General features: G+C 39.6%; 1 protein-coding gene across 1 annotated transcript; it reads left to right on the forward strand.

Moving 5' to 3' along the window:
* The first annotated feature begins 616 nt into the window (after positions 1 to 616).
* On the forward strand, positions 617 to 15,334 carry pitpnab (phosphatidylinositol transfer protein, alpha b). The gene is made up of 12 exons (XM_046040161.1): positions 617 to 732; positions 4,569 to 4,599; positions 9,009 to 9,154; positions 10,106 to 10,197; positions 11,324 to 11,331; positions 11,768 to 11,842; positions 12,141 to 12,224; positions 12,329 to 12,406; positions 13,006 to 13,116; positions 13,601 to 13,723; positions 13,911 to 13,993; positions 14,933 to 15,334. Exons 1-11 carry the CDS (start codon positions 716 to 718, stop codon positions 13,956 to 13,958), a joined length of 813 nt encoding a protein of 270 aa, XP_045896117.1. The 5' UTR covers positions 617 to 715; the 3' UTR covers positions 13,959 to 13,993; positions 14,933 to 15,334.
* Positions 15,335 to 17,141: the final 1,807 nt, after the last annotated feature.

Here is a 17,141-nt window from a genome sequence, read left to right on the forward strand (position 1 = left end):
TCATTATCCTTCTCCTACTTTATGTGATTCATTATAATTATGTTTTTATATGTTTTATTACCTTCTCTCCTGGCCAAGGATAGCCTACTTTTAGTTTCAGTGAGATCCTTTTCTTAAATAAATTTGGAGTATAGACCCTCCCGGACCCTGTACGCAGGATAAGCGGTTGACGATGGATGGATGGAATATAGACCCTATTCCTAAACAATATTTTGAACTTAAACTTTATTTTATTTATGCTCCCAAGTCTGGGGTTTTTCGTAGGCTATCTATTAACAGAGAGTCAGGATGAGCGGTTCAAAAATCAGCAAAATGTTATTTTGTAGACACTTGCGTTATCAATGTTTATTTTGAAAAGTAGGCTTTTAGATATTTATTGTACATTTACAGAACTGGGTATCTCAATTCACCTATTATGTCTAGCTGCATGGACCCACCACAACCACAAACCACCCCCTGGTGGACCATCCTTTTCTGTGTGTGGTCAGCTCTGCACAGGCCTCGGTGCTCTGCGCGCAACAGCAACGCCGCGCCGCGGCCCCGATCAGGAAGTGAATTTGAAGAAAATAGGCGACTGTGGAGGTAGAATGACATAGAGGGGGAGAGGTGGGAGAAAAGCAAGCGGCGAAAGAAGAGACTGTCGGTGGGAGGGATCGACCCTGTTTCTGGACCCGTACTGAGCTGCTTCCCTCTGGGATATACTGCACCGCCGAAAATGCTCATAAAAGAATTGTAAGTAGCTGTGTGTGTATGTATGACAGTGGCAGAGAGAGGGGAAGGCTATTGTGTGCGCGTTTATCCGTCTGGTTTCGCAGCGCTGACATTGTGGCCAGTCGCCCGAGAGTGGAATTACAAGAGTGCTGCCAGGCTGGTGTCGACATCGCGCATTGACCGTCATTATTTTTCAACCACACGACACTCCATCACCCTAAAAGCATTCACCAAATAAACCGAGAGGTAATAAAGCGGCGGCAGTAGTTGCATCAGCACCCGGCGTAGGCATGGCTGTGCCCTTCACATTTTGCATCACAAGCCTTCAAGTGAAATCGAGAGGCTTTCACCGTAGCGGATAATAAAATGTCATTTGCTCTGGTGGTGCTGAAGGGACGGTTGCTCGAGAGGAGCGGTGGTGCTGAGGGTAGAGATGGCTGGTGTACGCCGCGCCGTGCCAGCGTCCATCCCTGTAAGCACTGTGGCCATGTTATTGATGCGCGGTGAAGGTGAAACGACTGATGGGAGCATTCCGGCATTTACCTCTGGAGGAACTGAGATAGCGAGGTGCTGAGAGGAATGCTCGAGGGGAGACGGGGTGGGAGTGGGCAGGTACGGGTGGTGGTTGCAAAGCTTTGGCAAAATATGGTAAATGGCGAGGTTTTGACGCACCAGTCAGACATTTCAGAGGATGTGACAGCTGGGCCGAAGGGACTGGATAGCATGTAAAGTAGGGTCGTGCGTGCAAAGGGAGCGATTTGGGGATTTTTTTAACACGTTACTTTAACACGTTGCTTTCGCAGGCCTCAGCGCGCTGTAAGCATAACTGAGGCCTCAGAATCAGCTGGTGGTTAGAATGAAGGTAGGGCCAGTTGATTGCAAATGAATTGGCTTTAAAAATAATCTGATATTAGTTTGTCCTCTTCAGACATGGATGGTGGTTCCTTCCTTGTCATGCTCTTAACTGGTGTCAGTGTACACCACACTCATTTTGCATTAAGGAGCTTGTGACTCTACCTGTAAAAAAAAAATTGCCATTCTAAGGCAAGGTCAGAGCAATACTGTAACTGTTAACAACTTTCAGCCACCGGTAGCGTATGCCTAAAATTAACACTACCTGATCAAAAAAAACAACGATATTGACCAGAGTCTGGCTGTCTTGATTTCTCAACACATGTATTTCATCAATTAATAGCCCAGCAGAAAAAGCTCAGGATGAGAGTGATGGCATGGCTAAAGATCTGAAGTGATTAGGGAGAGCCTGAGTCTCAACAGTCTGCCTGGAAATTAATTAAATCGGTCACGATTAAATGCTGAATGCATTTATACACACTGTCAACACATTGGCACAGGAAGAGGCTTGGACATGCACACACACACACACACACACACACACACACACACTTACACTCACATTCACCAAGACAGCATCATGGGGGTCAAGAGACAGTGAAGTGATCCATGTCCTGCTGTAGACAGTTTTTCTTTACTATGTCCTGCTCACCTGAACCACTGACCTACATCACTCCTGGTTCACTGTTTCTCCACTTCCATTAGCTTTGGCAGGTGTACAGCAACACAGGAGCCACTGCCACAATATACAGTGTGATGAAGACAATGGAATAGAAGCAGTTAAAGAGTAGAGACAGACTGAAAGGGGGATAAGATGAGAAGACAGAAAAGATGTACAGTGCAGGAGAGAAGAGGGTGTTTGTTTTCTGAAGCAACAGAGAGACACCTGATCTTCATGTCAAGACCTGTAGACCAAGGAGATTTGCAGAGAGAGAGAGAGAGCATTAAGGTGACTTTAGTCCTTATTTAACTAAAACCTAAGTCCTCTTTGCTCTTTGAAACATAGGGAAGAAAATAATATACTGAAAAGATAAACTGAAAATTCAGTCCTATTTTAATATTTTCATTTGACATCACATACAGTTTTTTTACTGTCTCTGCCTTCCATGCAGCATCTGGTCTCCCATCCAATGTCTGGCTGGGACTCAGACCCAGATTACATTCAGCGGCGAGTGGGATGCAGGATTATCTGAATTTAGGCATACATCACACAGTTACAAAACAATCAACAGAGCTGCACCCTGTACATGTGCAGTATGTGGTAGGAAATGCAAAAGTGTCAGAGAAAGGAGAGGTGGTGGTGCAGTGTGTTAATCTGTGTAATATGAAAGAGCTCAGAAATAGTGTGCACAAAATGAGTCTTTCTTCACATGTTAATACTGTGTGTGTGTGTGTGTGTGTGTGTTGAGTTCAGTCACCTAAAACATGAAACACTGATCATGAGATCACAATGGTAAATGTGTCTAATAGATTTCTCAGTGAAATGCTGTAGGTAATGCACTCAGCTGTGCTACAATGTAAATGTAAGAGAATTAAACAACAGTAGGGTTTGTTTCTTTATGCATCGTAGTGTTCACTACACTGATAATGGATTATTGAGTCACTTTTCACTTGTCTTTCCTATTTGCATGTTTTATGTAGTGCAACATACTATGTTTAACCATTATTTTAGTTTCACCGGGCCTGCTGCCACCCAGTCAAACTGTGCACAAGAACAAATTTGTTCCTGGCTCATTCTGAAAGAGCGCTGGCATGGATGTCATCACTTTATTGGCGGTGTGTCTATTTGTTAGCCAGCTCCATTGCCTGGTGTTGAAACAGAAAAATGTTTGACACAAACAAAATGTGGCAAAGGGCATTAACAGCAGGAACACGTGAACCATCAATGGCTATATGAATAATCCTACTGTCAAGCTTTATTTATGCAAGAGAAACAGACTGTGTAGGCCTACACACACCAGCTTACTTTACACTATTTTAGGTCAAGTACAGGCAATGCTGGCCACATGTGTGTTTATTTTCTGTCCACTAGGAGGTGTCAATGTTCATCTGACCCACAGAAAGTTCAAGCATTGTTTTGCAACTATAAAACAAAAGTATAGAACGTATTGAGGGCTCACTGAACGGTTTGGTGAGTTTGAAAATGGCGCAAATAAAATTCTACAGCCCTTATAGTCACTAGATCTCAACCCTGTTTTCACACCTATGGAAGATTTTGGACCAACATGTAAGACGATGATGTCCACCGCCATCTCCATAACATCAAATTATATAATATAAACTTTAATCTTCAAATATATTTAGTGATGTGTGTGACTGTCTCAGATACTATGTTCTTTTGTTATGTCCGGTTATGTGTGTTTTTTTTCTACCTGCTGTACTCAAGATCTTGATCTCAATGAGATTAGCTGATTAAATAAAAGTTGTATATATATAGATGAGGAGATACTTGTGGAGGAATGGTGTTCATCCCTCCAATAGAGACTCCATACCATGATGGGTTATCCTTAAATTTGTCACTCATCTGGAGTTCCTCATTACAAATGCCTGTTGGCTTACTCAAGCTCAGCTGAAGAGTCCTCTGAGACAGCATTATAGAAAAGACGCATGTTTGCCAGATCACTGGTGTCCAGATCTTTATCGAGCTGAACGCTTAAAGATGTCAGTTCATGTTGTCAGTGTGTCACTTACAGGATTTCTCCAGGCAAATCCAGTTCACAGATAAGGGTCATCTTTACAAAATGAAAGCATGATTAACGTTATCGTACAATCCCTGTGATTTATTACAGACTAAAACAACAAGCGCACAACAGGGTTGTTCACAGGGAAAACAGACATTCTGAGTTTAAGCTGTACGTTAAGCCAACCAACGTCAGCAACATTTAGATTTACAAACAAACACACAAACTAATACAACAAGCAGAGTTCAGGAAGAGCAAGGTTTTGATTGTTTGATTGTTACTTGATGATTTTTGAGTAACTTTTCCTTTTCCTTTCTTTTCCAGTCGAGTGATTCTTCCAATCTCTGTCGAAGAGGTAAGTTTCATTTCAGTATATTTCATTGTGTGTGTTACCTAAATTGGCTCAAGGCTCAGCTTTTGTTATCTGATTCTTTGGTTCACTGTATTTGGAGAAGTGAAGAACAAGTGCCTGCCATAACTAAAGCTGGGTTTTTTTGGATGGCCTTTGGACTTGTTTGTGCTACACATACATAATACTTTTTGTATTTTTTTTATAAAAGTGATATATCACTTATGCAACCTGTGCATAGAAAATATGCAGCAGTGATCAACTTGTGAGAAGAATTCTTTGTATCTTGATATTTTACAGCTCTGGTGAGCATCCATCATTTTAAAGAGGGGTCCAATCAGATAGACCATTGAATCAACACAGTCAGCACAGTCTTTCACTGTCATCGTCCTCTTTTATCTCTGTGTCCCTCTGTCCCCTGCTGTCTCATTCCCATTGCAGTTTGCTCTTCTATCCAGAGCTGCATTGTAAATGAATCACCTGAAACTACATTTATTACTCCTTCTGTACCCCACTCACTCACCCACCCAACCAAGCACCTAATCTGCTCTTAAACACAATAAACTGTTGCAAGTATGAGTGTAAAGCACGAGTGAGTCCTCAAAGAGAAAATGTTTGCAGCTGAGATTAGCAGGACATATCCTCTTTATAGTCTTGTGTATTTGTCACATGTAAAAATTTTTAAATCTGTAACATGGAGTCTTTTTTCCACCAACGTCTCGGCAATGGCTTGCATTAACAAAGAAAGCCAAAAAGCAATTCATGAAAACAGTTTTGTGAACCTAATACATTGTGCCCCATCAATGCCACGCCAGTCATAGGAAGTCGGGAAGCCAACTCAAAGCCACAAGGCATTGGACGGAGCAATACACCCCGCTGATTTCTTGTCATTGTTTTTCCTCTGGCTTATTGAGGCTTTAGATCTACAACAAAATAAACATAAAAGTTGTATTTTCACTAGGGACAACTATGGATTAATTTCTGTGAACAAAGGTCTTGTTGGGGGGGGACGAGACTGTCCCTGCTGTTGTTCCTGCTGAAGAATTTACTGAATTGAATTTCCTGTCTGTTAACTTCCTGCCAAGGGCTGATTTTGACCTGAAGTTTATTTAGTGTTTTATTTTTGTAAAGAAGGAAGTTCTGGTATAACTTGACATGGCCTCCCGCCACAAGGCAAGGTTGAATTACATTTGTCCAACACCCAGGAGGCTTTGCTGTTCCTGCATCCCATTTATTTAGTCGGCAGTTGCAGTATGAGCTGCTGATTTGAGGGAACAGTCTCCAGTTTACATTTGACGTTCTCTCTGTTGCTCAGGTGTGTAAGTAACTGAATCCACCATGGTCACATTTACTTCTCCTCTCCAAAACATCTTAGTGTTCACATTATGTGAAGGTCATTTTACTTAAAACGTATCACTACTGGTGCACTAGCACGAGAATGTTGCCACAGACACATGTTTTGTATTGTTCTGTTTAAAAACTCTGGTATACGGTGAATAAAGAGATATTTACCTGGCGAGGATAGGCTTAATCAACATTGTGTGAACTCATTTGGCGAGGTCTTGAATGTAATGACAATCATTTATATGTGAAAGTCCTAGTCCCACTGTAAATACATTATATCTAGGATTTGGCCTCAATTCACTATCCTTGTTAATTTCATAGCTATGGCCTTAATGAGTTATCTGGAAGTACTCCCCAAGTTTTAGCAATTCTTGGCTTGCCTAAAGCATGTAATTGGTCAGGGAAAATGTTCCTAGAGCTTTGAAATTTCCTCTGGACAGTCAAATTAATTGATAAAGGAGAAAACCTGATGTTCTTGATAGAGGAAAATCAACGTAACAATGTCATACCATTAAAATATGTGCAACAAAAAGTGTTGCACAATCTTTTGGCTGCAGTAATTGCAGAAAAGTTAAAACTGCTAAAAGCTACATTTACAACCAGCTGACATATACAGTACTACATGTACATGTAGGAGCTGATGTGAGTGTTTCATTGTCTATTTAGGTGATTTCATTGTTAATGACTGCAGTAGGGAATGTTCGTCCCCTAACCCTTCTGATAGTGAGAGTAATTGCACAACACTGTTGACACGTGCATATGACATATATGCTCTGCCATACTGAGTTGCTGATCTCACTACAGTTGCTCCCCCCTTCAGCTTTCAACCAATCGTTTCTAGTTGGCATAAAACACGGGTGATAGGCATAATCAGCATTGTGTGAGCTTGTTTGGCGAGGGCTTGAATGTAACGGATTCTGGCTTTAAGAACAGGTGAAAAAAAACGTTTTTGAAAGAATAATCTTTTTAAAAATTGTTTTGGCAGGTAAAAATAAAATGTGTCGTTGTTATTGTAATACTCTTTTCAGCCAGAAGCACCACAACCCCATTGTCTAGTAGACTAAAAGCATTCGTGTTTTCTTCCAGGTGCAATCTAAACACAAGGTGCATAGCATGCTAACATACAGTATATGCTGTATACCTTAGCTGAAAAAAATTATCCTAGGCCAAATCTTTTTTCTCACCTGTTTTCTTACATCACCAGAATCATTTTTCTTACTTTTCTCTCAGGGTTTCCGTACCAGAATCAATTAATAGGTAGATTTTTTAGAGCATATGTTCTTTTTTACCTTTCCGTATTTATTGGCTTTTTATGTTGTCTTATGTTCTGTTATGCTGTGCTAATCATTTATGTTTCCATGTTTCATTTATCCAAAACACTGCTTGAAAGTAAAGCAAGGTTAAATCTTGTCTAGTCTCGTCTCTGACATGTTCGTCACTGTTGCAAGTTTATCACCACAAGCTTGGCTTTCCGTTGGTTTAATCTTCTGGTATCATTTAACAGTTCTCTGTACATTTTTATTTGCTATTCATTTCACTTTTCACTGATCGATTGCTGCGTTCCATCGCATCATTTAAACGCTTTTGTCTCGCAGCAGTGATCAGCTGATTTTACTCAGGAGCCTGCAGCTGCAGCTGCTTCAGGTGTAGTTGGTGTGATCGGCTGGACATGCAGCCTCTCTTTTCCTCCATTTGTGAGTCTTTAGTGTAGTTAAGTGACTTGACTCCTTACTCGTTTTATACTCGTGACTGTCGTTTTTGGAGGTTTGCAACTCACCAATAAAGGAAAAAGCACTCATGGAGATCTTTCAATTCAGTTTATTGATCGAAAGTTAACAAAATTATTTTCCATTGTTTACTTTCAACACACGTATCAAAATATTACCTTAAATTTATTTCCCACAACTCATTTGCTCACTAAACTCTTTCACTCCTTCTCTCTCGTTCAAATATAAAAAAACTCGCAAGCTGTAGTCTTTCGCCCTATAATACTACCCGTGAGGAGTGATCTGATACAATTTCCCAAAACTTTTATTATATAACAGTTATTTGAAACAAGAAGAAAGTAAAATATATCACATTGTTTCTCCATAATAATAATAAAAATAATAATAGGCTACCAATCAACCACTATGGCTTCAGCAGGTGGCATTTTGTACAAGGTATCGAATGAAGTACTCTTGGTATCGCTATCACTTTAAGCGTACTGGTTTTGGTACTGGTATCGTAAATTAAAACGATGCCCAATCCTAGTTCTGTCCAACTTAGTTGTGACAGGCTAAGCACACTACTTGTATTTCTTCAACATGACTAATATGTTTTTTGACTAATTCAAACTTTTCTATGTGAAATCCACTCTGGTTTCTACATTGTTTTCTTTGTTACAATGAAGTGTGCAAGCTGACCACAGGGGGCATTGTTGCTTTGTTATATGTGTGTAAACATGTAAACTATAACATTCTCATGGTATGATTTTACAGAATGGTGTTTTACATCAACAATGAAATAGAAAGAATAACTGTGATAACTGCTGTGAATAGAATCACTCTGACTACATTGACTTCTTACATCTTTGTGATGTTCTAAGTGCGTCTGCGCTCTTGTCCAGTTTGTGCAGAGGTTACATGGTGGATTAGAGGTGATTAGGAAATGAAAGCGGCCATTGTCCTGTGTTTAAACACTCACATGCACACTCAGGATCAGGAAGATCGGGAATGAGGGAAAGAGAGGGATGAAAGAAGGAGAAAGTGTACAGTTTGTGGAAGAGGAAGACAAGCAAGAGTGTATGGGAGAGATTATGAGGATTCAAGGGCGAGGAAAGGAGAAGGTAGTGATCAGAATAGGGATCAGAAGAAAAAGGAATCCATCAATGGATGAGCTGATGAAATAAACATGAAAAAAAGCAAAGGATATCTGTATGTTACTGTGAAAGCATCATCTACAGGATAATAAATGTTGACTCCTACATGCGTTAATCAAGGGAGCCTTGAGGGGAAACAGCTCCTTATTTCTTTTACACCTTAAACACGCTTTCTACCTCAGTCCAACCAGTTTTTGTCTCTCTTTTTCAGTACCAGGTCGGACAGCTGTACTCTGTGGCTGAGGCCAGTAAAAATGAGACTGGTGGAGGAGAAGGAGTGGAGGTGCTAAAAAATGAGCCCTATGAGAAAGATGGAGAGAAGGGACAGTACACACACAAAATCTACCATTTGCAGAGGTAAGCAGTTGTCCAGAAATTTCACTCAGGAGGACTCCTTCATTTATTCCTTCCTCGAGGCCATATCTCTTGGCTCCTATCCATTCATATATTTTTTCTGCTTCGGCTTATTATCCCATCACTTTAAAGTCTTCTTCCTTGTCCACTCCATGCAGTCTAGTAAGCTGAAACAACCACTACTTTTTATGAAATAGTTTGACATTTTGGTATATAGCCTACACTTCTTTGCTCACTTACTAATAGTTAGATGATAAGGTTGATACCACTCTTAGCTTTGAGCTAAATACTAACATAGACACTATGATAATGCTAACATGTTGATGGTAAGCAGGTATAATGTTGACCATGTTCCCCATCAGTTTAGCGTTCTAACCATTTCCCCCTGCTTCCGGTTTTTACGCTAAGCTATACTAAGGTAAGCTAATGACCCGCTGGCTCTAGTGTTGTTGTTAGCATAAATACAAGAGAATGGTATTGATCTTCTTATCTGTGGCATGAAAGCAAATAAGCACATTTCCCAAAGTGTCAACTATTCCCTTATTTAAGGGGTTCTTCTGACACTGATGTCTAAATTGGACGACCACTGTCCACTAAAATGTTGGATCAAACCGCAATCGTGGCAAGAAGCAATGTTACTGGTCAAACCAGACAGCATATGAGTGGTTATATTTAGGTATTAAGAGAACTTGAGATGGTTACTTTTAGGTAAAAAGTCTTAAAATAAATCTTTATCTATTAAAATTATGTTTAGATAAACATTAGAGAGCATTGGGATCAGGTAAAGGTTTGGTGTGGTAAGGTTATGGCAAGAATGTGGGCAGGATACTATAACATAAAATATGTACTGTACTATATGCTTTGTACCCATGTACCTAATCTGTACAAATAAAATAATTAAAATACTATTGCAATTACCCTGGTTTGTTCTGTCTTCACTCCTCTGTCCTGCAGTAAAGTGCCGTCATTTGTCAGAATGTTGGCTCCAGCTTCAGCTCTCAACATCCACGAGAAGGCCTGGAACGCATACCCATACTGTCGCACAGGTAGCACACACACACACACACACACAGATTATTAGTGACTTACATCTGCATACATGTATTTTTAAAATTTTTCATAGTATGGGACCTGTTCAAAATAAAACTCTAGACTTTTTTTGTAATACATGACTCAATGAACTTTAGCGGTACACTAAAAGTAGCAATTGTTGTCGACATTATTGGAATTTAAGTTTTTATTGTTTTTGAAAGAAAGGGTTGGTACATGGAAGCAAGATAACCTTCACATCATTTCAAGGATACAGGACAGGGCACTATTATAAGACATGGTGTCAGAAATAAAAGATAAATTGTAAGTAAATTAATAAAAATAAGTAGCACATTCAGAAGTGAGAGATTCGTGAAGTGAGAACATCACAGCCGGGATATTTTTTGGCTATGCTTAAAATCTAAACAGGCCCTCTATCGATCTATATAAAGGTCTAAAAGGTCCCAGGAGGAAGGCCCATCTTCCAAACTACCTTTTAATCTACTGAGCAGTGACTCATAGGATGCCGTCTTTACCAGTTCTTCAAACCTGGAGCGTCAGCTATTTTCCACTGCCTCAAAATAACTCTGGAGGCTGCAAAAATACCCACCAATATAACTTAAAAAATGCACATTTTGATATATTTGGTGTTTCATATCCGTCCCCTAATAGACATAAAACAGCAGTTAGAGATATTTCTGAACCAAACCAACTACCCAAGACTTTGACAACTGTCTGCACCTAAAAAAGTGTGAATACTCAAGTCAAAGATATTATCATTCTTTTGGTACCTCTCTCTCGCTCTCTCTCTTTATCTGTTTCTCTGTCACCTTGAAGGAGTCTTTGAATAATTAACTGTATGACCAGTGAGAAGAGCCATGCAATCACTCAAGCCTCTCGGGCTGAGATCACACACACACAGTCCACCTGCTGCCTAACAGCCATCTGTCATACAAACATGCAGTCAAGTCAAAGGCACAACCTGAACCTACAAAGACAATACTCAGTGACTAATCTTGTCGAGCAATTCTCCTTGACCTCTGTACATTGTCCAATACTGTAAATGCTATTACATTTCTTCAACTGCCTTATTTTTTCTTTCTCTCTGTTTGCTCCTGCACTTTCTTTCATCTGGCCCTGCAGTTATCACTGTAAGTATGTCCTTTAATGCTTACAAATTTCATGTGTGTAGACACAACGGACACATTGAAGCCCATGGAGGGAGCAAATTAACCTGAAAGCTGAGATAGAAATGTGATCTATTTCAGTGACACAGAAGCAGGGGGAATAGTCAGACACCATTACGCTGCATGTTTGTGTGTGTGTGTGTGTGTGTGTGTGTGTGTGTGTGTGTGTGTGTGAGAAAGAGAGAGAGAGAGAGAGAGATGTTGTATGTATGATACTTTGGCAATGTTGTTGTTACACATTCATGCCAATAAAGCTAATTTGAATTGAATTGAATTGAGAGAGAGAGAGAGAGGGAGGAGAGAGAATAAATTGTATTGTATGGTTTTCCATTTGCTTACATATTACGCTGTAGACCCACTGTTCCCTCTTCACTGAGAGTTATTTGTCTTTTCTCTGCAGAACGAGTATATGAAAGATAACTTCCTGATCAAGATTGAGACATGGCACAAACCTGACACGGGACACCTCGAAAATGTAATTAATACAGACTAATGAGCTGAGCAAGTGTATGTATGTGTTTGAGCAGCATGAGGACTTTTTTATGAGCATCATTGTTGCTTTTGGGCTTTAAACAATGCATGTGGCAAAGAAATAAACTGTGAGCATGCAAACTGCAAAAAGTGTCAGAGTAATGTATCGCCCATGTTTAATTTAATTAATAAACTTTTCACACATTTTTTACCCTGAGCCTTGTGTTCTGGTCTCTGTTGTATGTGGGCCACCTGCAGAGACTTGTGCCTGAATCTAGCTGTTCTCTGTGGTTCTGTTTTAGGTACACGGTTTGGATGCAGAAACCTGGAAGAAGGTGGATGTAGTCTATATTGATATTGCGGACAGAAGCCAAGTGGAGCCGAAGGTGAAGAGCCATAATGAGTTGATCGATCACAGCAACTAGATCTCTTACTTCTTTTGTCACCTCACCTCGCCATGTTCATTCGGGTTTTTCTTATCTCTCTCCAGGACTACAAGCCAGAGGAGGATCCTTGCAGGTACAAGTCAGTGAAAACAGGACGAGGCCCTCTAGGACCAGACTGGAAGGTACAGCGTCTTGTTGTAAATGTCTCACTTGGATGAAACACATCTGAAGCCACTAAAATACATGATAAACAAAGACCAACCAGACCACGGTTAATCACTGATGTGCAAAATCAAAAACATTACTTGCACTTGATACTTTAGCTACTGTTTAGCAACAGTGTTGAAAAACTTAGTACAGGACAAACATTTCATCATATTGTAACCAGAACCTACTTTTGAGGACCCTGAGGTCATGTTTTTCTGGGAATTTGTGGGTTTTAGTGACATCCTAAGTAACAGATCCTCAAAGAAAACTACAACCACTTAACAATTAGTCACTATATTTAAATTTTAGGCCAACAAACAATTAAATAAGTAGATAAATAAATAGAGAGAAATAGAAAAGATTTCAGTATTTCTTTGTAAATGTATTTGCTGGTAGTGTGGAGAAGACCATTAAAGCTGTCATGTGGGAGAAATACACTTAAGGACAACAACAATAATTCAAAGGTTTTAGAAACTTTTTGTTGTTGTTTGGGGGCAGGGGGACTCTAGACCTCAGTATTTTTAAAATCGTGGCTACGGCCCTGAAATCTGTGTGTATATTTGTGCACTTGCAGAAGGAACTTCCTAACAAAAAAGACTGCCCACACATGTGTGCCTACAAACTGGTCACTGTCAAATTCAAGTGGTGGGGCCTGCAAAATAAAGTGGAGAACTTCATTCAAAAGGTGTGTGGTGTATATACAAGTTTGTCACTTTACGATCACTATGACATTCAGGTAGCCACATTTCAAGGCTAGTTACTGAGGAGGGATTTTTGACAACAAACTGTTTAACATGATGTTGGTTGTGCAGGAGGACTGTCCCCTCCTTCAGTTGTGTGTGTGAATGTTAAGGACTGGTGTCTAGTCTCATATTATGTGCATGCATATATACAGTGTATACAGTGTCTGACATCTTGTTAGCATGAGATAACGGTGGAAAAGTACTACTCACTATACAGCTGTACATATAGGCTGCACCAGCCTCTAGTAGATTAACACGGTAACAGGTATAATTCCTCTAGTGGATAAACAGGGTAATGCAGGATAGAATGAAACATCTGTGATCATCAAAAGGCTTTATTTTGGCATTTGCACTCAATAAAATCAGCTTCCTTTCTTCAAACTTCATTATGACTTTCTCTCTTTATCCTGCTTTGTTGTTTCACAGCAAGAGAAGCGTTTGTTCACTAATTTCCACCGTCAGCTGTTCTGCTGGATCGACAAGTGGATTGACTTGAACATGGAAGACATTCGTCGTATGGAGGAGGAGACACGCAGGGAGCTAGATGAGGTAAGCAAAACAACTGTGGAGCCAGACAGATTCCTGAAGACTTCTTTTGAAGTATTTTATTCCCAAACTAATAAATAAATTAGTAAAACCAAGTAAGTCAATATCCTGTGGACATGTGCACTCTTATGTTTGGATAAGAATTTGAATGATCATTCAGTATATGATTTGTCTTTCTTGTTTGTGTCAGATGAGAGTGAAGGACCCAGTGAAAGGGATGGTGGCTCTAGAGGACTGAGGTTGTGTTGGACCGTGAATGCTGCTGCTCATCAGGTTAGAGGACTAAAGCTGAAATGTTTTGTGTGACACTTCTTTGTACCTTTGTATTTGTCTGACTCATTCCTTTAAATGAATACTGATTGGGTTTTTTTTTTACAAAATTTAAACAAAAGTGAAAAATTGCTCATGGCAGGTGCCCAGAGTCGTTAAGTGTTAGTTTATTTCAAGCAGCTGTCTGAAAAGATATAAAACACGGAAAAGCAGGAAATCTTCACATTTGAGAAGCTGGAAGAAGAAGAACCAGAGAATGTTGGCATTTTATTTCACTTAGTTTAATGATTAAAATGGCACAAACATGCCTATGCTGATTTAGAAACGATGTAGCCATAACATAGTTTGTCTTTAGCTGCCAAATTCTCCACTATGTTCATTCGCTAATCACTAGCTTTTTCTGTCAGCCATTTTGGCGTGGGGACAGGTAAGGGTTTATCAGAGCTTCTTGTTTGAGCTGTCCGCTACTGCTGCTGGAAACAAAGCCAATGAGAACGGTGAGAGTGAATCACAACATTAAAGTTGCGGGCCTAAAAACCAAAACAACGAACTGAAAGATGCCAAAGCCAAGCTCCGTAGCTTTCCTGAAGGGATCTGCAGTGTGAGGGGGATATGAGTGGGGCAATAATTATCTGTGGGTTTGTCACCATGAGGGACCCCTATTCGCATTACAAGTAGACATTTGATCTATTCTTAATGTGAAAATATTAATCAGTGCAGCTTTAAAAGCTGATAGAACATGTAAGTTAAAATGTGATTTTAAAAACTCCTAAAGATCAGCATCCGCCTCAAAAGTTCAGTGTGGGACAGGCTCTAAATCTGATTTGATTTTAGTGAAGCATGCCAAAAAATATTGATAGTAAGTAAAAAATGGTGAACCAAATGCCAAAACATCAGATTGCGCCTCTTGTTTATACTCTTACGTTTGTCTGTCTCTTTCAGACCAGAATACCCAGACACCAGCGGATTCACATCCTCCTTCTATTCAAACTGACATCTGACCGGCTGGTCCAACCCCTTCCAACCCCCACCCCCCGAGTACAGTCTGGTTTTCAGGGACCTGGACCCAGTAAACTCCCAATTTCCAGCTGATCTCCTCCACCACATCCCACCTCCCTTGAGTCCCATCCATTTCTATTTGTTTTTCCATCTAGTGCCCCTGTCTTATTAACAACTCTGAGGCCTCTAGTAGCAACAGTATAGATCTTGTCAGTCAGTCCTTTCTTTCTCTCTCTCAGTCTCTAAACCTCTCTAAACTACAGAGAATAGTGTCATTTATCTCTGCAAACTAGGATTTATTTCTATTTAAGATCCCAATAGTGTATATATACAGTGTACCGTATATCGGAGCTGAATAATTGTATTGAAATATATAAATATATGTGTATATATATATATATATATATATATATATATATATATATATATATATATATAATATATATAAACAGGGTTTTTAAAATGATTTTGTCTGTAAGTTTCTCTGTGGATCTTTATTTTTTTCCAGACCAAGCTGTATCGGCTCAGTGTTAAGTTTTGATCCTGTGATTTATTTTGATTTATTTTTTGATTTGTCATAGTATCTCCTTCTCTCTATTTTTGTCATGCTTTATGCTTTTGTTCTTCAAATCAATTTGCAGGTCTACAAAGTGCAGCTGCAAGGTCAGGATTGTGCTGAGAGTGTTGAGAGGGTTGTCTCTGCTATGCTCCTGACCTAACAGATAGGATTTGTTTCCAGTACCTCCCTTAGTATGTTGGCACATTCATTGGCTTTTCTGCTGCTCCGTGAGTTTGTATGTGCGCTTCTTTCTGTGTGTGTATCGGTGTGTATGTGTGCGTGCATGTGTGTGTTTCTGTAGCGATGTAAGGTCGTCAAGGTTTCCTGCCATTTTTCTTTCACCAGATAATTTCTAGCTCTTCAGTTTCATCGGGCTGAAAGTGCAGTAATTGAAGATCACTTCAGAATTAAAACATACAGTACGTACATACACACACATACCCACACACTTACAAGTAAAATGTATCACTCTGCAAAGGGAAATACACAGAAGACCAGCCATAAACAAGTCTGTCTCTCTTTTTTCTTTTTGTCTGACAGTCTTTCTGTCTACAGACTTCATTCTCATCCTTTTAACTGCAAAACTCATTATCATGGTGGTGACCATTACCAGCCATCATGGATATACAGCTTCTCCCGCTTGTAGATAGATAAATGTTTCTTTGAAAGTAAAACTTTATGTGATCTGCATCAATTTTTGCCCTGTCACCCATTCTGTCACCTCCAGTGGATAAATGGTCTTATCCAGCGATAGCAATAACTACCATGCCACGTTGGTCTCTCTTCTTATCATCGCTAACCTACCTTACTCCACTGTTTGTTCCTGTTCTGGGAACAGTTTTAGCAAAGCAGAGCCCAAGCTGAAAGTCAAGGATGTTAAGTTGTTGATTAATTATTTATGAAACGCTGGTTTTATTGTGTTTGTCTTTGGATTAGCCGGGTTTTCTCCTGCTGGAATCTGAAGCCTGTTGTTTGTAATTGTGTGGTTTTTCGGTATATGCATGAGTGTACATGAGTGATGTACAGTAGCGTGTCTTTGAAGAGATCTGATGCTGGCTTGGCAAAGAAGGGAGGAAGTAATAGAGTTCGAGGAGTGATAACAGCAACTCTTATTGACGTCTCTTTGGCCTTTTTTGTCCTTAGTTACTTTTATTATCCTCTTTTCCATCATCTGTTCGCTTTACCTCCACATCTTTCAACTGTGTGGAAACTTTAAAGAGCAAGCAACAGATAGATAATGTGAAAGGCAATACTATAACACCACTATATAACTGATTTAGGTCACCCGCCTGTGATTAATACATTTGGATCAACAGAACAAGTGGATAATTATAATTGTTCTTTTTGTCTAAGCACAAGTACAGAGAGGTTTGATTAGTTTGAGGTCCATATCTAGAGTTCTGCATTGTAGGTGTTAAAAGCAGACATTTTGGACTCTAATGAGTTAATATTAATGAATATAAAATTGGATTAACTATTTTTATTTTTAAAAATACAACAGTTTATGTACACAATGTAAATCATTACAAAGCAATTGTTATAATTAACTGTCTCAAGGCCAGTTTTTAATTTTAGAAAGTATGCATTGGCTTA

This window comes from Micropterus dolomieu, linkage group LG23, assembly GCF_021292245.1.
Source record: "Micropterus dolomieu isolate WLL.071019.BEF.003 ecotype Adirondacks linkage group LG23, ASM2129224v1, whole genome shotgun sequence".
In the NCBI taxonomy this organism is placed as follows: Eukaryota; Metazoa; Chordata; class Actinopteri; order Centrarchiformes; family Centrarchidae; genus Micropterus; species Micropterus dolomieu.